Source organism: Pipistrellus kuhlii, unplaced genomic scaffold (assembly GCF_014108245.1).
Source record: "Pipistrellus kuhlii isolate mPipKuh1 unplaced genomic scaffold, mPipKuh1.p scaffold_m20_p_16, whole genome shotgun sequence".
NCBI lineage: Eukaryota > Metazoa > Chordata > Mammalia > Chiroptera > Vespertilionidae > Pipistrellus > Pipistrellus kuhlii.
The window spans coordinates 6582330-6608368 of record NW_023425471.1 but is presented as its reverse complement, the minus strand read 5'-3'; the positions used below and the strand labels follow the sequence as shown (position 1 = coordinate 6608368).

At 40.2% G+C, this 26039-nt stretch overlaps 1 protein-coding gene across 8 annotated transcripts in view; it reads left to right on the top strand.

Annotated features, from left to right (window-relative positions):
* Nucleotides 1–5729: 5729 nt before the first annotated feature.
* The window catches only part of RPS6KA3 (ribosomal protein S6 kinase A3), a 115794-nt gene continuing 95484 nt past the window's right edge, over nucleotides 5730–26039 (top strand). For 4 of the 8 annotated variants that reach the window (XM_036439595.2, XM_036439601.2, XM_036439597.2 and 1 more), the window contains exon 1: nucleotides 5730–6145. In XM_036439595.2, coding sequence (XP_036295488.1) covers nucleotides 6077–6145 — 69 coding nt within the window. In that variant the 5' untranslated portion in view covers nucleotides 5730–6076. Of the gene's footprint in view, nucleotides 6146–9677; nucleotides 9720–26039 lie in introns of all 8 variants that reach the window. The other 4 variants (XM_045582322.1, XM_036439596.1, XM_036439594.1 and 1 more) reach the window with 2 other exon arrangements.

Below are 26039 nucleotides of genomic sequence, written 5' to 3'. Positions count from 1 at the left end.
AGGTGTTACTGTCAACACAGCCATCATTATATGAGGATAGTGTCCAAAACTGGCAATGCTCTTTCCATTTGGTTTATCCTTGCTTACATATGGACTCAACATTTGCATATAGATTTATTAGGTGGGTGTTCTTAAAATTTAATTCCATCTATAAAATCCATCCCTTATTTAACAGGCAATTTATAACTTATTTAAATTTGATTTTATTTCTTTTTAATAAAGAAATTCCTTAATATTTATACCCCCAAAGTATTTATTTTACCTGTTACCATGAACATGACTTGAAAATAAGCCACTGAAATCCTAAGTGATGTGTCGTTTGTTGAAAATGTACTTCATTAACAAATATGCCATTTTAAATCTACAGCTAGTTTTTCTAGCAACAGACCTGATTTGACGCTGCGTCACTCCCACAATTTTTGTGATTATAGCTGCATATTTCCCAAGCATAGAGCCTTGGGGTTCAGTTGGTGGTCAAGGAATGGAGTTCCACTTAATTCCATAGTTTTTCCAAAGTCGCTTCTCTAATTGAGGTCTGATTATGGGCTAGTCTTAAATGCAAGTCACTAAAAAGTCAGGATATTTTTTTGAAGTCTCTTTTCTAGTTACAGATTCAAATCTACACTCAAAAGCACAAATATAAACTTAAAAAATAAAGAATGTGACCACAATAACAGCCATGCTCTAAAACAACAGTTTCATAATGTTTGAGTGGTTTCTTTTTCAGAGTGATAAGTAGAAACTGGTGGTCCTTGGTTTTCTGCTTCAAAATGGTTTGTAGACTGAAAAAAAAAAAATTGAGAACCACTGCTCCAACCAACCAAACTAAATTGATAGTTATAAAACGGGGATGTTTATCCTGTGAAGAAATACTGTATACTGTGATTTTTGGTTAATCTTAAGGCAGCCGTTTTAATATCAGTTTGAAAAGGCAATTGGAATGTATTATCTCTCTCTTATGAATAAGTGTTTATAAACAGGCACATTTAGTGGATCTTTCCTGTTCTAGTAAAATGAAAACTAAAGAGAAACAGTAGCTTATTAAAGCTCTAAGAATGGCTTCCCAGTTCCTTGTCAGATCTCAAAGCCCCATAATTCTTTCCCTTCAAACAGCTCTGAAATAAAATGACACCTCTAAGGATTAAACATTTTGGAAAAACAATAAAACATTAAAGCATGGCTGACACACACCTCCCCTCCATACTTCCCTGTTCCTCCCATGTTCTCAACATAGCTATGAGTCAGGTAATGTTAACTTTGAATCATACATTTGTTAGTTTCTCTTGTGTATTACTACACAAACTTTGATCATAGCCTGTGAGATAACTGACCTGTAATCATTTTCCTTTCAACATATGTGGTTTGAAAAACAGTAAGTTACCCTACATGCTTTCTTGTTGAATTCCACAGGAAGTTAGTTACTCAGTATCATTTTTGTGTGTGTGTAATACAAGAGTGCCCTAAATAAATGATTATACCATGAGAAAATGCTCAGACAACAAATGGAAAGAAACAACCTTCAAGAGTGAGGTATTTGAGTTGCATTATGTATGCGGGAATACTCTCTTTCTGAAGCTGATAACAATAGCTCCATTTATTGGGTGCTTCTATGTGGCAGGCACTGTGCTTAATGCTTTACAGACACTATCTCCATTTAATCCTCCCAACAATTCTCTGAGGTGGTTATTATCATCCTTATTTTCAGGAAAGGAAAACAAAGTTTATTCAGCAAATATTTGTTGAGCAACTACTCTGTGCCAGATCCTGTTCTACGCCTTCAAGTTAAAGCTTAGAGACGCAAAGGAACCTGGAGTTTGGACATAGGCCTGTCTCTGCTTTTATCATGACCCCATATTGCCTAACTGGGAAGAATGTTGAAGTAAACATGTTAAGTAAACATGTTAAGTATATGTATTGTGGAATGTCTTCCCTCTAGTTACTTATAGATTTTATTGGTATACTTCATCATCTATAACTCTATAATTATTGAACTTTATATCTGCAGGGGAATCTAGAGTAGATCCTTAGATTTTCCAAAATTTGAATATTCTCAAATAGATGTAGAAATTCCTGTTCTCGCCGAAACCGGTTTGGCTCAGTGGATAGAGCTTTGGCCTGTGGACTGAAAGGTCCCAGGTTCGATTCTGGTCAAGGGCATGTACCTTGGTTGTGGGTACATCCCCAGTAGGGGGTATGCAAGAGGCATCTGATAAATGATTCTCTCTCATAGATGTTTCTAATTCTCTATCCCTCTCACTTCCTCTTTGTAAAAAAATCAATAAAATATATTTTTTAAAGAAATTCCTGTTCTCTCTTCAGATATGTGTCAATCAAGAAAATAGTCTTAATTTTTATTTGGGAAATTTCCAAGAAAAAAACAAAATTAAAACCTATGAAAGATACATCACCATGTATTATTGTCTTACCTGAGATGAAATTTGAGCCTAAGCTTTATCTTTCTTTCTCTCTGGAAAAAAAAAAGAGTTAAATAGTTTCCAGTGATTATTTTTTCTTTTTGTGTAAAAAATAACTATGCTTCAGATAGTGTAAAGAAAAGATCTTTTTCAGAGAGTTGATGATTGCACTTTATGGGTTTTCTATAGTAGTGACAAGCCCATATGCAAAAGAGCTGTGAATTTTGGATGTATGCGAGGTAGATATTGTGCCATGAGCCATCGTTAGTCATCTTGGAACTTTTCCAGACTGATGTAACTCCATTTTTTGAACAAATGTTATTTTGTTAAGTAAATGTCCATTTAAACTTGTGTACAAAGGTTATAATTATAGCAGGAAATTGTTGGGGACAGAGGAGGTTAAATCAGGTTGTCTTGTCATACATCAGGGATGATTTCCTGGAAACCTAGTCCACATTTTCAAGTGAGGTTTACTGTTTCCTTTGCTGTCGTTTCAAGTAATAACTTTCCAATACTTTAGTTCTGACTGAGAAGTTTATGTGTGTGTTGGGGGGGCAAAGGGGGGAGGTGGCATAGAATCAGTAGGTAACTGAATCAGCCCTTTCTGGTGGTTTTACACCCAGAAGTTCAAAAGACAGTGTAATGTGAGGATATCACATTATACCACTTGCAGGAATACATAAAAGGTTCAGTGTAAAAGGAGAGTTCTAAAGCAGTACTGTCCTATAGAACTATAACGCCAGTCTTTAAAAGTGAGCCACATGTGTAAAGATGCATGTTATAGTTGTCACATAAAAAGTTAAAAGAGCCCAGCCAGTGTGGCTCAATGGTTGAGTATCACTGGTTCGATTCCAGGGTTTGGGGTCCATCCCCAGTAGGGGGTGTGCAGGAATATTGCCCATGGATATTCCAGCCAACCTTATTTTAAGTACTCAAGAGCCACCTGTGGCTAGTGGCTACCACATTAGCCTGCACAGCAGGATTTCTAGAGGCAACTAGTCGTTGACTAACTACACTTCGAGTTTTTCTTTCTTGAACAAGAAAAAAAAAAAAGTAATCCTGCTCAGAGCAGTATCAGCTTCTATAGAAGTTCACATAACCCCTTTTGCTGCCACCTACAAGAACAATCCCCCAGCCTGGTTTGATTTCCCCAAACTCTCCCAGCCAGAGAATGGTTTCACCACTCTCGGGTTTAATTAAAAACAAAAACAAAACACACACACACACACACACACACACACACACACACACACCAGTTTACTGTTTACCAAAAGAAAAAAAAAATCGCTTTCTTTTCTTCAGGGGCAAAAGGAGGCATAATAGTGGTTTGTTTTTTTCCTAAATCAATTCAGAAATACTTATCAAGTTGATCCTATGTGTAAGACAGCTAGCTGTTCAAATGGTACTTTTTAGACCATTCTTTACAGTTTGTTTAATGCTTAATTCCTGCAACACTATTTACACCACTTTTGCAGGACAATTAACTTTGTCTTGAAAGTTATTCCTCCAGTTAAAGTAAAACAGATGAAGCCTCTTCTGAGGGGCCTGTGCCAAGGCGCGTGCCTGCGAAGGCTGCCTCAAGAGTCCAGCCCTGACCCAGAGATGAGAAACATCCTCCAGAAGATGCTCTAACCTCAGAGGCAAGGTAGGGGAGGGAGGGGGGAAGGGAGAGAGAGCAACCAAAGGACTTGTATGCATGCATATAAGCCTAACCAATGGACACAGACACGCGGGGGGGGAGGGGGGGTGAAGGCATGAACGGGAGCGGGTTGGGGGTGGGGGAAATGGGGGTATAGGGACACATATGTAATAACTTAATCAATAATAATAATAATAATAATAATAATAATAATAAAAGTCTAACACCTGACTGGCCCAGCACAAAACCTTGCTCTACTGGTAGGCTAGGTGTGGGGCTCTAAACTCATCCCCGCACCTGCGTTCACGAGCTAGGCTAGGGCTCCCCAAGTGTCTGGGACCCGGGACCATGAAAGGGAGCTGTTAAAAGGCAGCGCAGCGGGGACGCGCTGCAGTCGCTGGGCGTGGGAGGCCCGGACGCCTGGGCGGAGGCCTCCCGGAATGAGGGCACCGGCCAGCCCGGAGAGCTCCCTTTATTTTGTTTCCTTCATTAGCCAGCGGCTGCCCTAGCTTTCCAAACAGCGCAGCGACTTTGATACCTTTCTGCCCTGGAGCTCGCCCTGGCCCCGGGCACAGCACGGGGCACTCAGGGTCGCATCCTCCCTTCCCCCCTCCCCGCTCCCTGCCCCCTTAGAGACCTCCCAATGGTCAGGCCTCTCCCCACACTCTCACCCCTCGTCCTCTGGGGCGCCAGCACCGTCTAGGGATTGGGTTTCCTTCACCCAGGGCTTCCCTATCTTGGGAAGGAGGAGTTAGGACGCCTCCCCTTCTCCTCCTCCTGCACCCCAAGGCCTGCCTGATTTTTAAACCTAATCTTTTATTTATGTAAAGTCAATAAATGAGCAGGAACCCCGGGCTCCTGCCAACAAGATGTTTTATTATAATCCCCAATCTCTGCCGAGAGTTGCCGATAGCCTTAAGGAACCTGCTTGTTTTCCCCTTTGTGAAGATTTAGGCAGCAAGGAGTGTGTGTGTGTGGGGCGGGGGGGATGAGGGGGTTAAGGGCTCTGCGGACTTGGGGGGTGACTCATGTAAGATGAATGAATTCCAAATATTAAAAATATAACAGAAGAGCGTTAATTTGGAGAGTCTTGGACCAAACTGAGAGCCTATCTCCCAGGGGGCGCCCAGCAAGAAGCCTTCAGATGTCCCCGTGGTGGGAAAAGGTGTGGGGGCCAGGTGAATGGCCAGCTTGTGACTCTGGAGAGGGCGGGTCCTGGCCATCGTGGGACGTACCCATAGGCTCGGTGTACCCACACGCCCCCACAGAGGAGACAGGCCGAATAGACACATCCACGCCCGTTCCCCTCCCCGGGGTCCTGGGCACCAGGCTGTGGCCCCTGTCCTCTCCCATCTCCCTCCACAGCTGCGCGGGGACCACTGTTCTCTCCATCCCCAAGGAGCCTCCGAACTGCTCGGACCCATGGCAGTGAAAGGCTCCCCGCCTTTTGCCCCTCCTGCCTTTTCACCTCTTCTTTCCTCCCCGCCTCTCGCCAACGCCCCCAGATCTCCGGGGCTCGCCCTTCCTGAAAGTAGGCGAGGCCAGGGAGCTGGGGCTGGGGCGAGGGAGGGGGGCGGAGCCAAGCCCGGCGGCCGTGGGCGTGTCCTCGCAGGCCCCGTCCCCCGCGTGCGCGCGCGGTGGCGGCGCCGGCAGAGCGCGGCTCTGAGAGACAGGTACCGCTTCGGCGCCATGTTGTGAGCGGAAGTGGGGGAGCGCGCGGCGGCGGCTATTCTGCCGGGAGCGGGCGCGGGAACAGGCGCGGGGGGCGGAGCCGCAGTCCCCGCGGCGGAAGGAGGAGAGGAAGAAAGGGGCGAGCCCCGGTGCCGGGCAGCTGCGCGAGGCTCTCGCTTGGCGCGCGGGCGTCTCCAGCCGGGCGCGCGGTGTTCGAGGGTCGGTGCGGACGCCGAGCCCTTTCAGGGGAGCCGCCGCCGCCGCCGCTGCTGCCGTGGGGCTCGGGCGGCGACTGAGTCGGGCCGGCCGCGGGGCGGGTGGGGAGGGAGAAGGCGGTGGGCCGGGGGGGAAGATGCCGCTGGCGCAGCTGGCGGACCCGTGGCAGAAGATGGCTGTGGAGAGCCCGTCCGACAGCGCTGAGGTGAGTGCCGCCGGGCGGCCAGGGCGGCGCGCCCCCTCCCTCCACCCCGCCAGCTGGCTCCCCTCCGGAGCCGGCCGCGCGGCCCCTTCTCCTGCCGCTCGCCGGTCCCCCCCGCTCTGGGATTCCGGTTCGGGGAGTTGGGGTTCGTCTGTTCGCCCTTCTCTGCCACCCGCCCTCGCTCGGGGGGCCTCGGGGTGGCGGCGCGTGGGGTTCGGAGTGGGCGCCGGGGCTTTGCGAGGAGCCGATTGCCAGCAACTTTGCGTGGGGGGAGCGGGAGGCGGAGCGGGGTCTTGCGAAGAGTTGGGAAGTTTGCCCCTGCGTGGTGGGGGGCTTCCGCGGACCCTGGTGGCTTTGAGGGATGAATGAGGGGTACGGGCTGTGTTCCCCACGGAGCGGGGACTCTCCGGGTCCGGCCTGGGGACGGGGCTGCTGCGGGGAGACCGGCGCGCGGGGGCAGGAACCGCCCAGGCGCGAGAGACCTGGGGGGGGGGGGGGGTCGGGGAAGGGGTGCAGGACAGCCAAGGGTTTTTGCGGGGTCCCCCCCATCTGCCGCAGCCCTTTCTGCTGCAAAGGAGAAAGTGGAAGCCTGAGGTCTCCCCCCCACCTCTCCCTGAGCCCCCGTTTCTGAGGTCGCTGAGCCCCAGGATCCCCGCTCCTGCGAGTTTCACTTGAGTTTCCTGCCCGCGGAAGCGAGAGGGTGAGATCCAAGGGGATCAGCGGGCGCCCCCAAAGGCTTTCTGGGTCTCCTCGCCCCTGGATCCGGTGACCGTCCCTGACCGAGCCGCCACCCCCACCCCCCCATGCCAAAAACCAAATATAACCAAACGGGATCTCCCCAGACACACCGGAGCACCCCGCTTTTCGCAGCCGCTCCTGAGATCCCGGAACCAACTCGGGGTCCGCACACAAAAAATAAGCCGAGCGAGCCCCGTTCCCGGGCATCCGCGCTCCTCTCCGGAGCGGAAAATCAATTCCTGATGGTGGCGCTTCTGCGATTCTTCCTTCTTGACTTTTTTGCCGTCTTCTGTCCCCGCAGCGGACTTTGGGGGATCACAGGCCGGTAGGCTGCGGTGTGTGCGTGTGTAATAGTTCCTGTGTGACCCCATTTCTGGAAAGCATGACTGAACGCGGGGGTGGGATGGGGCAGGCTGGGATGAGTGGTGTACTTGGCGGCACTGCCCTGCCAGCCTCCGCAGTGTGAGCGGCGGATAGGGTTACCGGTTACGTCAGTGAGACCCAGGCTCAGTTTGATCTGAGATGCTGGACGTCGTGTTCGAGAATCGCAAAGGGGAAGGGGAAGGGGGATCCGTGCAAAGCGCTTTTCAGTTTGTTCCCTACTCACCTCTGCTGCCGTCTGAAGCGCCCTGCAGGTAGAGTTGTGATCTTGCTTCCGATTTTGCCACTTGGGTCTTATTTTTAAACCCTAAACGAAGCGCTGCTCTTTAACAGAAAAGACGATATATGTTACCTTTTTTTTTTTTTTTAAGGAAATCATGCTGCTAGGACTGGCAGAATGACGAGCATTTCATTTGAAATTATGTTAGCCAACTAATTCTATAAGGCTTTTGATACGAAAATCGAATCGAGAATGTTCAATCATCCTGTGAATGGGTAGTGTGAAAAATAGGATTCGGGGGCTCTTTTCCCTCAGAATTTTTTTGTTGTTGTTGTTAAATAAGATAGCTAAAAGGTTAATCAAATATGTTCTCAAAGTGCTGACCTTGTGGAAAGAAATTTAATTTGCTTTGAGCCTGAATTTTAGATGCAAACATTCACATTTGCAACTCATAATCAGTCCACGTTTCTGCTTGGTATGCATCCATGTGTAAAAAAAATCGCTTAAAATTCCACCTTATCCTTTTTCTGTATCTCGTACATTTGGATAAGGAAGGCACAGAGCTGATATTTATTTAGGATTTAACTATGTATCAGGCACTATGCTGCATACTATTTCATTTTATCCTTCCTATAACCCAGGAGAATGGATTTTATGGTCCCCATTGTTACAGATTAAGAAACTGAATCTCAGAAGTTAAGGGCACAAAGATTATAAATAGTAAATGGTAGAGCCATAATTCAAGGCCAGGTGGATCCAATTCATGTGCTTTGCTTTATATCAGAGCAGTTGCTTCAAATCCTTTGTGGAAAAATTCATGGTATAAATAAATAAGCCTGTAGTTAGAGACCATGTATTTTTCAGAAACAATTATGGTATTACAGAGATCTCATTTGTTAAAGCCTAGTTATTTCAGTTACTGTCATGGTTTCCAGAACCTGGCAGATAGGATCATAAAATTTGCCATTTTAAAAGAATTTTCTTGGTATTATACAATAGCATAAGGTATGTTAAAACAGAGCCAGTGTTGCCTAGATTTATTAAAACTACCTTTTAACAAGTTGCCCTTAAATATGTTGTTGCCTTTGGTTAACACTTTCAAGTAAATTGCTTCTAATACAAATTTGAAAAGATTGAATCCAGTAAGGAAAAAGTTGAGAATTTTCATTCTGAAGTCTTATATTGGACTCCTTATTTTGCCATCTCCTCCCCAGTAAGTTCTTAGCAGAGAATAGTTGTATTTAACCAGACTAGGATAGTTTGTTGTTGTGGTTTTTTTTAATAGTCATATAACTTGAGTAAATCAAATTTTTTTTCTCTCCAGGTTAAAAGATTTCAGGGTTGGTCGCTATAAGAATTTACAATTATAGTCTCATGCCTGGTAGAACTCTTGAAAGCAGAAATTTTTTCCTGTATCCTCAGCACTTAACACAATTCCTGGCACAGACATATTATGAACCCAGTAGATGTCCACTGAATGAATTATGAAGGTCAGGAATAGAGTGGTGACCAATCTGATCTCTGTTATTATCATTTTTAATCTTACATTGAAATATGAACAATCTTCAACACCTGAGTACCTCACCAAAAGTACAGGCAGTTTCTTCTATCCTGTAGGGCCTTCCTGCTTTAAGACCTCACATAGGTCTCATGCTTAAAACAAAGCAAAAGCCCTTGTGGTTGAACTCAAGCATGGGCCAGAACATGACAGGCTAGAATAAGGCTGAATTTGTATTATCCTTGCCATTATTACAATAAGCCTGATCTAAAGTGATACTTTTTTGGTCAGTTTCAGTCAAGTAAGAATAAATGGTATTAAAGCTAAAGAGGGACAGTTTTCAAAAATAAAATTAAAGATGTTATTTTTCTTTATAGAAATGTGTTATATAAAAAGAGCCACCTTGAGTTCCTTTAAGTAACAAGTACCCATAATGCATAGAAAATTAGTAACTATATATTTTTCCTTATAAAAAAAAAATGAGATCCTTGTGTTGAAAACCATCTTCAGTGGTTATGCAGTCATTTTTAACCATAAAGATTATTTCGGATTCTGTAGTGTTTCTACTATATCAATATTCGATTTCTTATATTTCATCTGTACGGAAAAACGTTCTATTAAAGTATGATCATTGATTTTGCAAAAATATGTTTTATTAAGTTTCTTTCCTTTTCCTGTTCATTTTTACCACCTTTCAGGTTTTTTTCTTTCCCCCAAGTGAAGATCTGAGGAGAGGACAGGTATTGTTACATGTCAACTGTCAAGTAACTGTGACACATTACTGAACATGTTGTTTTCAATGATTATAATATAGGATGTCAGTCTTTGTTAAACTAAAATTTAGGAAAATTTGTTTTATTTTGGCAGCTTAATCCTATATGAATAGGTTTGACCCAAAATGTGAAAGTTTGGTGTATTTAAATTTTAAAATAAATAAGCTTATCTAATTAAACAAGTATAGGCAGACTTTACCTTTTCTTTAGTACATTTATGGAAATCACAGCAAGTATTATTCTATTTCATATAAGAAGAGTGGCATAATTGGGACATATACTCTTGACCAAGGATATTGCATTCTGTAAATTATAGAATGATAAAACATAGCAGGTTAGTTATCAGAAGTCTGAATTGCAGAAAAATTGGTCTAAAGATTTTTTAAAAATTTATCATCCACTTAAAAATTGATACCATTGTGGCCATTGACAAAATTTGTCCTAAAGTTCCATGCTCAGGGGCATGTGATCTGCCAGACTGGGAATGATGGGTGACATCAAGTGGCCCAATTTGCCAGTGCAGACTGTATGCTTTAAACTAAGATCACAGTGCACTACAGTGACATCCTGGTGGTCTCTTCTTGGTAACGCATGAGTGTGATAGTGCCCCGGTGTGCATGTGCTTTTGTAGATAAATTTTAACTCATTGGAATGTAGTTGTGCAAATACATGTTACATATCCTATTCCCCAATTCAGATAATAAAAAGACAAAACAAGCCACTGTATTTTAAATCTTGACATTAGATGCCCCTCCTTTTTGGAGTTGATGCAGTTTCCTGTATCATTTATCTGGAACATTGTCAGATCTCAGATATACCCGTTTATCAATTTAATACAAAATAGAATAAAAATAAAGCTGAAACAACTGTACATCTCAATTGTTAAGTAAAATGTATCGTGTTAACAAAACCAACACAAATATACTGTATACATTTTATAAAACAGATTCAGGATAAAATGTATGCTTATAGAGCATAACTGTTATTTAATACATTTGGCCTATTTTAAATAAATACATTAGTTCCTAGCAGTTAAATATTTAAATTTTACTTATCTCCTTATAATTTGGAAGTGATTTTGTGGGATAATTTGGATGTATGGCAAAATGTTAAAGCACATAGCTCTGGAGTCATAAAGACCTGGGTTTGAGTCCTGGCTCTGCCACTTTATAACTTTTAATCTTATGCAAGTTATTTAATGTCACTATGTTTCAACATCCTAGTCTGTAAAATAGGGATGAAAATATCTACCACATGGAATTGTGGTGAGAATTAAATGAAATTATAATATATGCAAAGCACTTATTTCAGTATGTGGTTTAGGTGTTTAATAAATAATAGTTATAATGAATTATCTCTTAACAGAACTGTCTGAAAAAGTTCTGTGTTCTTTTTTCAGAATCAAGCAGAATAATTAAAAATGATTTCTTTGGTTGATCTATTTAAACAGAGCCTTTATAATATCTGAATGTAATTGTAAGGGTAAGGTGAACAGAAATCTCTTGAATCTTGTTTTTTTGTATTGTTCCCCTCTTCCATATTGTCTTTAAATGGGGAAAACAAATAGACATTTTGAAAAATGTGTGGAAGAAGGAAGAAAGGGAAATATGTTCACATTTTAATATTCCTCAAATTGGAGGGTGTATTATAATCCCTGGCATGTCATTAATTAGCAGTAGGTTTTTTTCCTTAGTGATACATAAGATAATAGTGTATCTTACACATGATTGTGTCTCATGATCAGTGAAATATGGCATATCCTGTATGTCAACCTCTTGAAGGAAGTGTGTCCCAGAAGAAATGAATAAAGTCAGTATATGGCATCAATAGGTAGGACTTTAACTTACTTTTTAAGACATACCAAAAGAAATGTGCTTTTTAATTTTAGGATCAGTTTTGTTATTTTTAGGAACAAAAATTGATATGGCACATCTCCCTTCCCATTATTCTAAACACATTTGTTTTGGTTTTTTGAATATGCCATGGGTAACTGGATTTTCCTGCCTAGAAGTATAATCCTTTGGATTTGTTGTTAGGTGGCTTTGATACTTAAGGGACTTTAAATAGTACATACAACATTTTTAACTGAAAAGTCTCTGGAAATGTTAAAGGTATATCTGTACCCCAATAACCATCTCCCCCCTCCCAAAGAAACAAAGGAGCATGGCATAATGAAATAAATTTGGGGATTGTGGAGTTAAACAAGATTTGACCAATATTTTTACTGCAGAACTTAGAACTTTTAAGATGATAGCGTACCTGATGAATCCACAAAAAGGATACAGCCCCAGCATTTGAGGCTGGGTGTCAGAACCTTTTTTCTGAACCACCTATGAAGTCTCAGAGGATACAAATGCTTTGCAGAACACAGTTTTGGAAAGTCTAATAACTATAGTAACATAATCCAATATTGGCTGGAAATGAGCTGTTATGTTTAATTGACTGTATCAAAGCTTTTTTCTTTAACTGTCAAAAGAGTTTTTTTTTATTTTAAATTGAAATCTTTCCAAATTGTACAATAATTTTTCATCTTAATAGTGAATTAAGAACTTCATAATAATTTAAATAAAAGCTTAAAATAATGTAAACTTTTTTGCAATGTTCTGACAGGTAATGGCCATATTTAATGTCAAACTAATTGCCCCTACTAAATGGCCCCTACATTGACTTGCTCTGTAACTTACGTGTAATATTCCGTTTTTAAAAACTCTTTTATCATTTGCTACTTTATGCTGCTGTTAGTTTGCCTACTCCCATTTTTAAATTAATTGCTTCTAATTTACTGATAAGGAAGCTAAAGCCTAGAGAAGTTACCTTACTAGAATACAGATAGCTAGGGTTAATGATATTTTGATGCAGCCATTTTTTAAACTTTGGAATGTTGTTGTTTTATCTTTTAAAAAGATTTACACTTGCAGCTTACCAAACAATGTAAAATAGTGTCCTCACCCTTTTTCTGATCTCTGCCCATCATATATACATATTTGTGGGGCCAGAAGTAATTTGATGGGCATATTACCTACTAATGAACAATGATTTTATGCTTCAACATACCATAATGAAATGGCTCCATTACTGATATTACCTACTCTGCATATTTTACCTTCCTGTCTTGAAGGTGTCAGCTAGGAAGGAATGTGAATGAACCAAAGAAAAAGGAGCTAGAAGACTGAAAGTTAGCCTACTCCCCCATCTGGAGTCAGGTTTCCACATTGTATTTTACAATAGGTTGTGTTTGTGTATATACCAGTGTGTGGGTGTGGGTGGGAGAGGGGGGTAATCATGAAATAGTGCTGGTTTCCTGAATATTAGATACCTTACACATATACGTAAATCCCAAAGTTCTTTTATATTTCCTGTCATTCTTCTCCTTTGCTAATATAAATAGGATTACAGCAGTACATAATTTAAATCAGATTCCCCATCTTGACAAATATATCTGTGGTTTCTTACATACTTAAAAACAAATTATGCTTTGTTCACCATGTAAATTGATTTTTATAATCTGACATATGATGATGATCTCATCTTCAAATTTGACCTGGTCATCTTGATTCCTGAGAGCTTGGCCTCTAATCCTTTGGTCCACAAAGCTTGTTATAGGAAACTTAGTTTAGTCATTTGATATGTGTTAGAAGCAGATGTGAAATGATAGCCTAAGCAAAAGATCATTTTGACATTAATAGATTGAAGTGCAGTGTTTTAGGAGTGAAGTCTTCACTTTAGAAATCTTATAGAACCTGTACCTAAAACCACAGTTACCAGAATGTTACTTTGGTCATTCACATTTAGGGGTAGAAGTGTCTTTCTGAAAACCATATAAAATAATAGGAAAGATTCACTTTAAATTATTTTTAAAAACTTGTAAATTGGCATCGCTCAGCAGCCACTAGCTACCTGTGGCTATTGAGCACCAGAAAATGAGTTAGTAAGACTAAGGAATAGAATTTTAAATTTAATTTTCATTAATTTACATTTAAATAGTCACCTGTGGCTATTGGCTACTACATTGAACAGCACAGTTCTAGATTATAGGATTAGTACAAATTGAGCCCTTTTTTCCTACACTGGTGTTTTCCAACTCTACTTTCTGTTATTTATATAGTGAAATTAATAAGCTAAAATTTTTTCTAAATGAAAAATATATTCAATATACTTTTTTAAATTATGTTTAATCAGCTTTGTTTTATCTCTCCTACCTTGAAGATTATGATAAACCCTGCTAGGTGGTATATGCCCCTCAAATCACCATTCTGCACTTTCTACAACTTCACTAATTTTATAGTGACATTTCTCATTCAAATGATAATACCAACACATTGGGGAAATTTAGTTATCAAAATTTGTTGCATTGTTCAGTATACTGTGCTGTATTAATACTGGGAAGGGGGACTGATACATCTTGTAGAATAAGAATTACTGAATACCACCTCTGACTAGACAGTTGTACCTATATACCAATTTGAATGAGGTAGACATAATTATCCCCAATTTACTGATGAGGAAACTATAGCCTAGAGAGGTTAAGTAACTTATTTATAGTTGCATAGCTAGTAAGTGGAGCAGACAGGATTCAGACCCAAGTCTCACAGATTGCAAATTCCATTGGCTTTCCTCTAGATTGTCCTGCTTGAGTTTAGGTGAGTAGTTCAGTCTAGGTGAAATCTCCTACAGAAGAGAGAGGTTTCAGGTCACTTGCATGAGTAGATGTTTTATGGGAATGTATCAGTAGAGTAGAAAAATAAAATTGTTATTCTTCAAATATACCATGGGTTAAATAGGCTTTTGTGAGCTGGCCTAAGAAGCGGCCTTTGTGACATTGTATATGGAAAAAATGTTTTGAGATTTCTAAACAGCTGTCTTATGAACATTTGAAACAAAAACTATGGTATTTGGTATAAGGGGATTGCCTAGATGTTATTTATCAGCTCCATTCAGAAGTGCCTAGGTATGTGTTGAGTAACTGGGCTCTGTTTTTTCTTTTCTTCTCCTTTTTTTATGTTTTGTTTTCTTGGTGTTTTTTCGTATTTGTGCTCTGTTTTTTAACTACAGCATATTAAATCATTACCTCTCTATATTTGCCTCTTTTTTCAGAAAAATCTATATGAAACTCCCTCAAAGTACCAGAAAACAGGATCTGGCTCAACCTGGAAAAGTTGCCAATTATCTTGCTACAGTCTAAGAAAAGAAAAGTTAAAGTCATTGGTGGTTTTTTGGGAGTGGGAGGGAGTTAAACTTAGGTTAAATAACCCTAATCAATCTTTTTAAAAATTGAAATATGGTTTACATACCACAACATTCACCCTTGTAAGGTATACAATTCAGTGGTATTTTTTTAGTATATTCAAAAGGATGGGCAGTCATCACCACTGTCTAATTCCAGAACATTTTTATTACTCCCCAAATAAATAATTAATGGTCATACTATTTCCTTCTTCCTCCAGTTCCTGGAAACCAATAATCTGCTTCTGTCTCTGTAGACTTGCCTATTCTGGGCATTTAGTATTACTGGAATAATGTAATATGTGTCTTGTATCTGACATTATTCACTTAACATAGTGTTTTAAAAGTTCATTCATGTTATAGCATGTATCAATGATTCATCCCTTTTTATGGTTGAGTAACATTCCATTGTATGGATATACCACCTTTTGTTTATCTATTCATCAGTTGATGGACACATCGGTTTTGCCAAGATGGAGGAGCCCTACTCCTCCTACGTCCTTCCTTTACAGCTAAACACCTTAGATATGACACAACACACAAACACAGAAACAACCTGGAAGGTTAAAACAAGAAGGCAGACTGCCTACAATTTTTGGAACTCAAGGCATGGCACAAATAGTTCCCTGGGTTTTCTTATTTCCTCTCATATATCCTGCATTGGGTGCTGTAAAGGCCTCCAACCTAAAATCACCAACAAGAACAGACAAAATAGGCCTCAAGGAAAGCCTGTTCTCTAGCTAGATGACTGGGGAAATGGTAGTCTAACAATAGTAAACTTGTTTGTACTGTCCACCCTACTATAGCTAAACATCAACAGAAAAACACCCTAGTCCAAGAAGGCAAGTGGCAGTGCTCAGATTCCTGCACACAGTGGTATTGGCTAGGTAGATCAGGAACCTAATCTCCCATTCCCTGCCTAACAAAAGCAGACAGCACTTTGATTCCCTTTGCTGGGTGTATGGCAGGGTGATCAGAGACCTGATCTTTCCTCCTCTCACCTTCTGTAAAGGAGGTGGCGCTTTCACTAAGGAAGTGTCAGCGCGGTTCAGCAGCTAATAGTTGAGCCTTCACCCCAACCTGGAAGCAGTGAGACTTACTAAGATAGTGTGAGATAGGGTTAGTCTCCACTAAGCCTTCCCCCCTACCCTATGTCCTTGAGAAACTGAGCCTCCATCCTCACCCAGCATCACCAAAGCAGAGCAAGGTGGTTGGAGGTGGACTACTTAACACTGCTTCCCCCCTCCCCTAATGTCAGTGGGGCCCACTGGGGAGCTGAGACTTTGCCCACATCTAGCATCTGCCAAGTGGAACAAAGTGGTGGATGGCAGGGATAGTTGACAATCCACTTCCCCCTCTCCCCTCCCAAGTTTTCAGCTGGGCCCTTCAGGAAACTCAGCTTTCCACTCTACCTGGCAGCAACAAAGCAATGCCAGTTAGCCCTCTGCTTCCCTACCCCCTATTGTCAGTGTAGTCCATCAAGGAGCTGAGCTCATACGCCTAGACAGAGGCAATGAGGTGGTGCAGGTTGGTGCCCCACTTTCACTGGTACCAAGAGGAGAGCTGAACTTCCACCCATCTGCAAAAATGCAGTGTGACTCATTGCTCCACTTTTGCCAGGGTGATGTTGGCGGAGCCCAGCAGGAAATTGAACAAACACACCCTGCCCTTACACTACATCTCAACTGATGGACAGCCTTCTAAAAAAGATTAAATAGGATCCAGAGTCTTGTAATCTCCAAAATATCCATTATACAATCGAAGATCACTTATACTAAGAAACTAGAAAATACAACACAAATGAGAAAATAGTCAATAGATACCAACACCAAGATGCTTCAGACGTTGTAATTATCTGACAAGGATTTTAAAGCAGCTATCATAAAAATGCTTTAGTGAGCAATCACAAACACATTTGAAACAAATGAAGTGTTAGTCTTAGAAAAGAAATAAAAGGCATAAAGCAGAAAATGGAAATTTAGAACTGAAAAATACAGTAACTTAAAATGAATTTACATGAGATCAACAGAAGAATGGAAATGACAGGAATTAGTGAAAAATGAAGATAGAGCAATAGAAATTGCCTGCTCCTAAAACAGGGGAAAAAAAAACAGGGAGAGGGGATGAAGAGAGCCTCAGAAGCCTGGGGGACATTAATAAAAGATTTAACATGTCATCAGAGTCTCAAAAAGTAGAGAAAAATATGGACCTTAAGAAATAATGACTGTAATGTCCCAATGGCAAAAGATACAAGCCTACAGATTCAAGAAGCTGACTGAACCCAAACAATAAAAACCCAAAACAATTCACATGCAGACACATCATAATCCAACATTAGGAAATGAGAAGATGTTTAATGGGTATAGAGTTTCAATTTTACAAGATGAAAAAGTTCTAGAAATTGGTTGTATAATGTGAGTATTAACATATTGAACTGTACACTAAAAATGCTTAAGATAAATTTTATGTGCATTTACTACAATTAAAAAAAATTGCCGAAACCAGTTTGGCTCAGTGGATAGAGCGTCGGTCTGCAGACTGAAAGGTCCCAGGTTCAATTCCGGTCAAGGGCATGTATTAATACCTTGGTTGCGGGCACATCCCCAGTAGGGGGTGTGCAGGAGGAAACTGGTCGATGTTTCTAGCTCTCTGTCCCTCTCCCTTCCTCTCTGTAAAAAAAATCAATAAAAAATATATTTTTTTAATTTTTAAGCCAAACTTTAAAGAGAAAGAATCTTGAAAGCAGTTAAAGAGAAATGAACTATCCTATATAATAAAAGCCTAATATGCTCAGTGTCTGATCGTCTGGTCAACCAATCAAAGCGTAATATGCTAATGATAAGGCTGCTCAACAGATAGATATGACATGCACTGACTACCAGAGGGCAGATGCTCTGACTGGTAGGTTAGTTTGCTGCGGGGGTCCAGCTGATCGGGACTGAGCGAGATGGGCCAGACATGTCCTGGAGTCTTCCCCCAGTCCCTCCCTGGCCCTGATCATGCACCCGTGGGGTTCCACTGCCTGGACTGCACCCTCTTGCAATCTGGGATTCCTTAGAGGATGTCAGAGAACTGGTGAAAACACAACAATCCAAAATCTATGGGACTCAGCAAAAGCAATTTTGAGAGGGAAGTTCATATCCTTACAAGCCTATTGCAAAAAACTAGAAAAAATGGTAACAGATGATCTAACTCTAAAACTCAAAGAGTTAGAAAAAGAGCAACAAAAAAAGCCCAGTGTAAGCAGAAGGAAGGAAATAACAAAAATCAGAGCACAGATAAACGACATAGAGACCAAAGAAACAATACATAAGATCAACAAAACCAAGAGCTGGTTCTTTGAAAGAATAAACAAGATAGATGGACCTCTAGCCAGGCTAACCAAGAAACAAAGAGAGAGGACCCAAATAAACAAAATCAGAAATGAAAGAGGTGAAATAACAACAGACCCCACCGAAATACAACGGATTGTTACAAAATACTATGAACAACTCTACTCCAACAAACTGAACAACCTGGAGGAAATGGACATATTCCTAGAAAAATACAAACTGCCAAAACTCAATCAGGAAGAATCTAAAAATCTCAATAGACCAGTGACGTGGGAAGAAATTGAAACAGTCATTCAAAAGCTTCCAGCAAACAAAAGCCCAGGGCCAGATGGTTTCACAGGAGAGTTTTACCAAACATTCAAGGAAGAACTAAAACCTATCCTCCTCAGACTATACCAAAAAATCCAAGAGGAAGGAACACTTCCAAACTCCTTCTATGAAGCCAGCATCACCCTAATACCAAAACCAGATAAAGACAACTCAATGAAAGAGAATTACAGACCAATATCCCTCATGAACATAGATGCCAAAATCCTCAACAAAATTCTAGCAAATCGACTCCAGAAGAACATCACAAAGATCATACACCACGACCAAGTAGGATTTATTCCAGGAATGCAAGGATGGTACAATATCTGCAAATCAATAAACGTGATACATCACATAAATTGAAAGATAAAAATCATATAGTCATATCAATTGATGCAGAAAAAGCATTGGATAAAGTCCAACACCCTTTTCTGATAAAAACTCTTAACAAGGTGGGAGTACAAGGATCATACCTCAAAATAATAAAAGCCATATATGATAAACCCACGGCCAACATTATACTCAATGGGCAAAAACTAAAATCATTCCCTCTAAGAACAGGAACAAGACAGGGATGCCCACTCTCGCCACTCCTGTTTGACATAGTACTGGAAGTACTAGCCATTGCAATTAGACAAGAGGAGGAAATAAAAGGCATCCAAATTGGAAAAGAATAAGTAAAGTTATCCTTATTTGCAGATGACATATTGTACATAAAAAACCCAAAAGACTCCGTTAAAAAACTAATTGACTTAATAAATGAATTTGGCAATGTAGCAGGATACAAAATTAATGCCAAGAAATCCATGGCATTTCTATATACCAACAGTGAAACTGCAGAAACAGAGACTAAAAAAGCAATTCCATTTACCATCGCACCAAAAAAATTAAGATACCTAGGAATAAATTTAACTAAGGAAGTAAAGGACCTATTTGCGGAACACTACACAACACTGAAAAAAGAGATAGAAGAAGATGTAAGGAGATGGAAGAACATACCATGTTCATGGATTGGTAGAATCAACATCATCAAAATGTCCATACTTCCTAAAGCAATCTATAGGTTCAATGCACTCCCCATTAAAATACCAACGACATATTTCACTGACCTAGAAAGAACTCTCCAAAAGTTCATTTGGAACAATAAAAGACCCCGAATAGCCACAGCAATCCTGAGAAAGAAGAATAAGGTAGGAGGGATCTCAATACCAGACTTCAAACTATATTACAAAGCCACTGTTCTCAAAACAGCCTGGTACTGACACAAGAACAGACATATAGATCAATGGAATCAAATCGAGAACCCAGATATCAACCCAAATCACTATGCTCAATTAATATTTGACAAAGGAGGCACGAATATACAATGGAGTCAAGACAGTTTCTTCAATAAATGTTGTTGGGAAAATTGGACAGACACTTGCAAAAGAATGAAACTAGATCACCAACTTACACCATTCACAAAAATAAACTCAAAATGGCTACAGGACTTAAACATCAGACGGGAAACCATAAAAATACTAGAAGCATCCACAGGCAGCAAAATCTCAGACATATGCCAAAAGAACTTCTTCACTGATACTACCCCTAGGGCAATGGAAGCTAAAGAGAAAATAAACAAATGGGACTACATCAAAATAAAAAGCTTTTTTACAGCAAAAGAAACCATCAACAAAACAACAAGAAAGCCCACTGTGTGGGAGAACATATTTGCAAATGATACCACTGATAAAGGTTTAATCTCCAACATCTACAAAAAGCTTATACAACTAAATAAAAGGAAAATGAATAATCCAATTAAAAAATGGGCAATGGACCTAAATAGAACATTTTCAAAAGAAGACAGAAGGAAGGCCAAAAGGCACATGAAAACATGCTCAAAGTCACTAATTGTCCGAGAGATGCAAGTCAAAACAACAATGCGGTACCATCTCACACCTGTCAGAATGGCCAACATCAACAAGTCAACAAACGACAAGTGTTGGCGAGGTTGCGGAGAAAAAGGAACCCTCGTGCACTGCTGGTGGGAATGCAGACTGGTGCAACCACTGTGGAGAACAGTGTGGAGTTTCCTCAAAAAACTGAAAATGGAACTCCCATTTGACCCACTAATCCCACTTCTAGGAATATATCCCAAGAAACTAGAAACACCAATCAGAAAGGATATATGCACCCCTATGTTCATAGCAGCACAATCTACAATAGCCAGAATTTGGAAACAGCCTAGATGCCCGTCAGCAGATGATTGGATCCAAAAACCATGGTACATCTACACAATGGAATACTATGGTGCCATAAAAAAGAAGGAATTCTCATCATTTGCAGCAACCTGGATGGAATTGGAGAACATCATGCTGAGTGAAATAAGCCAATCAATGAAAGAGAAACACCACATGACCTCACTCATTTGTGGATGATAAAGAACATTATAAACTGATGAACCAAAAGATAGATATAGAGACAGTATATCAACAAGTAGACTGTCAAATTACAGCGGGGAGGGGGGGAAGATCTGGGAGAGATAATAGATCAACCGAAGGACTTTTATACATGCATCTAAGTACAACCAATGGACACAAAACTCTGGGGAGGGAGGGGATGTGTGGGAGGGAATGAGGGGGGCAAAAAAAATCAATAAAATATATTAAAGAAATAAAGAAAAAGAAAATAGTAATAAAATAAAGTTTTAAATTATTCTAGTAAATAGATGTTGCATTTTGTTTATCTACTTATATACTTAGCTATATTTGTTTTGATGTGTCCTTTTTTTTTTGTCCATATCAGATGCTAAAATAAATTCTAACGTGGGGCAAAAAAATAAATAAAAATAAATAAATAAATAAATAAATAAATAAAGAGATATCTGGTGTCCATAGATTGGAAGACCCAATACAGCATGTCAGTTCTCCCCAATTCTATAGGTTTAACACAAGCTTACTCTAAAAGTTACTATATGGAAAGGTAAAGGAACTAAAATATTGAAAAACAAGATCAAAGTAAAGTGGAAAGAATCACTCCACCCAATTTTAAAACTTCATAGCTTCAGAAATCAAAATGCTCTAGTATTGATGAATGGATAAACACATAGATCAATGGAACAGAATAGAGAACCCAGGAATAGACCCGTTACAAGTATAGCCAACTGATTTTTGTCAAAAGATACAAAAGCAATTCAATTCAGGAAAGGTAGCTAGCCTTTTTAACTGGAGCAATTATAAGTCCATAGGTCAAACAGTGAGCCTCGACCTAAACCTCACAACTTACACAAAAAATGTTTCAAATGGATTGTGGATTTAAATATGAAATGTAAAACTAAAACTTACAATTTAGACATAGGGGGAAGATATTCAGGACAGTGGGGTAAGTGAAGAGTTCTTAGACCCGATACCAAAAGCACAATCCATAAAATAAAAATAGCTCTAGCCGTTTTGGTTCAGTGGATAGAGTGTCACCCAGTGCACCAAAGGGTTCTGGGTTCATTTCTGGTCAGAGGCACGAACCTTGGTTGTAGGATCCTTCCTGGCCTAGGCCCTGGTTGGGGCTCATGCAGGAGGCAACCAATCAATGTGTTTCTCTGACATCGATGTTTCTGTCATTTCCTCTCTCTTCCAGTCTCCCTAAAAATCAATGGGAAAATATCCTCAGGAGAGGATTTAAAATAATAACAATACTAATAATTAATAAAGAAATTAGACTTAATAAAAATTCAAATCTTTATGAAAAATACCCAATTAAGGGGATGAAAACACAAGCTGCAGATTGGGTGAAAAATGTTTCAAACCTATATCTGAGACAGGACTTGTATCTAGAATATATAAAGAACATTCGAAACTTAAATGGTAACAAAGACGACAGACATTTCACCAAAGGGGATACATGGATAGCAAATAAGCATATGAAAAGGTATCAACATGGTTAGCTACCAGGAAATGAAAAAAGACAATGAGATATCATTACTTGCCTATTAGAGCAGCCAGAATAAAAAATAGTGACAATACCAAATGTTGAAGATGTGAGCAAACTGGTGATGGGAATGTAAAATGATACAGCTTTTCTGGAAAATAGTTTGTCCATTTCTTTAGAAAACTAAACATACTCTTATATGACCCAGCAGTCATCCTCCTGGGCATTTATCCCAGAGAAATGAAAATGTATGTCCACACAAAAGTCTGTACACAAATGTTCATAGCAGATCTATTTGTAATATCTAAAAGTTAAAAACCAAATGTCCTTCAATAGGTGAATAGCTAAACAAGCTGTAGTATATCCACACCATCCAACACTACCTAGCAATTAAAATGAAGTATTGATTTAAAAAAAAAAAACTTGGATGAATCTCAAGGGAATTTATGCTGAGTGAAAATGTTACATATTGTGATTGCATTAATATAACATTCTTGAGATGACAAAATTGTAGAAATGGAGACGAGGTTAGTGGTTATGAAGGTTAAGAGGGTGGTATAAATGGATGTGGATCACGTTATAAAAGGGAAAACATAGGACCTTGGTGATGATGGATTGTTCAGAATTGTTACTGTGGTCATAGATACCGGAACCTATACATGTGGTAAAATATATAGCATGCACACACACACACACGAGAACCTGTAAAACCAATGAAATCTGAATTGAATCTGGGCATTGTACCAGTATACATTTCATGTGTTTGACAGGGATTTATGTAAGATGAAGCCACTGAGTTAAGGGTATATAGCATCTGTACTATTTTTGCAACTTCCTGTGAACCTATAATCATTTCTAATTAAAAAGTTTAAAAAGTCATAAAGCATTAGATAAAAGTCAATGGTTCTCAATTAAAAATGTAGTAAAATAGAAATAAAATTAGGTGTTTGTAATATTAAAAAAAAGAGAGCCCATGGACATGGATAACAGTGTGATGATGGAGGGGGTAGAGAGGGTGGTGAAGTGGAAAAGAACATAGAGGGAATAAATGGTGATGGAAAAAAATCAAATATATATCACACCAATAACCAGCATTATGCTTGATGGGGACATCCTATCTAATAAACAAGGAATATGCTAATTGACCATCACTCCACAAGGATGGCTCCACCCACAGCTGAGGCCAAGTTCCCTTAAGGAGCCTTAAGCAATCAGCAGGGACCTGATGCTACGCCCTCCCCTGCCCCCGTGGGGCTTGACGGGGGACCTCAGGCCATGTTCCCCATCCAGTAGGGCTTGATGGGGCCTCAGGCCGTGTCCCCCACCCTGGTGTCAGGCTGGGGGACCTCTGGCCGCACCCTCCACCCCAGTGCAGGCTAGGGGACATGAGGCTATGCCCTCCCCTGGCCCCATGGGGCTTGACGGGGGACCTCAAGGTGCTCTTCCCGTTCTGGTGCTGGGCTAGGGGACCTCAGGCTGCTCCCCCGCCCCAGTGCCAGCCAGGCAGGGGGACCTCAGGCTGCACCCCCCACAGGTGGGGCTTAACACGGGACCTCAGGCCGCTCCCCCCGCCTGAGGATCGGGCCAGGGGACCTGAGGCTGTGCCCCCCCTGCCTGGCTGGGCTTGACGGGACCTCAAGGTGCACCCCTTGCCTTGATCTTGGCCTCAAGGCATGCCCCCTTCCCCGGTCTGGGCTGGGGGACCTCAGGCCATGCCCCCCATCCTGGCACTGGGCCAGGGGACCTGAGTCTATGCCCCCTGCCTGGCAGGGCTTGACAAGGGTGGGACTGGCCAGGTCTGGATCTAGCCCAATTGGGGGGTGGGGGGGGGCCAGCTGGCCAGGTCTGGGTCTCACTTAATTTTGAGGTGCATGTTTTTGGGCGGGGACTTGACTCTGGGTCCCATGGTGAGCCCCAGACTCTGATAGGAGGAAGGTTTTCATATACATTTTACTAATTTTCTTTCATCTCTGACAATTCTATTATAGAGAAAGGGCAAATAGCAATATTAAATTATTTTCTCTAATTAATCTTTTAATGTGCACGAATTTCGTGCACCAGGTCACTAGTATTATAGGAAGTCTCATTAAAACTATGCCTGCTGTTTTCACTTGGATTTTACATTCTAAAAGTTTGCTAGTGCAATTAGGCAAAATCAAAGAAAGTCAAAGGAAGGATAAAAGATTACTATTCATATCATCTACTAAGGAAACCACTAAAAAGGTTTGTTAAAACTAATGATAGTCTAAAGGTGATATTATATAAAATAGGTCCAGAAATCAATAAATAGCTTACCTAATTAGAAATGATAATGGGGGGAAATATCTCATTCAAAATAGTAGTAAAAATATTAAATGTCTGGAAATAAACCTTACAAGTAAAGGGCAGAAACTGAATGAAATTCAGGTGCATTAAAGAATAATTTGAATAAGTCAAGAGAGAAATTATGGTTCGTTAATAGAAAAAAAATCAGTAAATAAATTACTTTCAATAGGATTTGAAGTTTTTTTTTTCTTATTTTTTAAGAATTGAGGGTAACTTTTCCTTCTGTCTTGAATGTTCCCAGATTTTTTTTAATTTTCTTTTATTAAATTATAGCTTATCTGAACAGTTAATACTAATAATTTTAGTAAAGTGCTCTTACTAATAGTGTATATGCATAATATATGTGCAGCTAGAGTTAATCATAGAGCTGTAATTAGAAACTATATTTCTGATTACTTTTTCAGAAATAAGTTTTGTTGCCAGATTGTGTGTTTATGCCTATGATAATTTTTAAATATATGCACTTTTTTTAATGAGTAAGTAGTTTGGATTTTTTTTCCTCAGTCAAGTCCAAACTTGTCTAAAACATTTTATGTTTTGATACAGTTGAAGTATGGTGGTTAACAAAGGTGAGGGGTGAGGAAGGAGGGATGAAGAGGGTAAAAGAAGGGATGAATGGTGATGGAAGGAGACTAGACATTGGGTGATGAGCCATATACAGATGATGTATTAATGGAATTATACACCTGAAACATTTAGTTATTAACCAATGTTACCTTAATAAATTTAATTTTTTAAAGAGATACAGTTGATACTTCATAAGAATTTTGCTTGAATGTTAATCTCTGATATACTGTGTATTTGAGCAAATCCCATACTGTCTCATTTCACTTATAAGCTATTATTGCTATCTTCTTTTTGTTATAAAGATGTTTGTAAGACTGTGTTCAAGTTAATTATTTTAAGTGATTGTAAGTTAACAGTCATCTTATCAATAATGTATTGTGATTAGTTCAGCAAACATTTAAGCAGCACTTGTTTTACTGAGGAGGAAACAAGAGGTTCAGGTAATCTTGCCACAACCACATAGCTTGAACTTTGAAGCCTAGCATAACTGTTATGTCTGTTTTAGGTAGGAAGGCTTCTTTGAGACTCTGGAAGCCAGAAGAAATTATTAACCTGTTCCTAAGTCTCTTAAATTAGCCAACACAAGTAATGCATTAACCAGTTTTCTAGTACTCTGATTTTTAGTCCT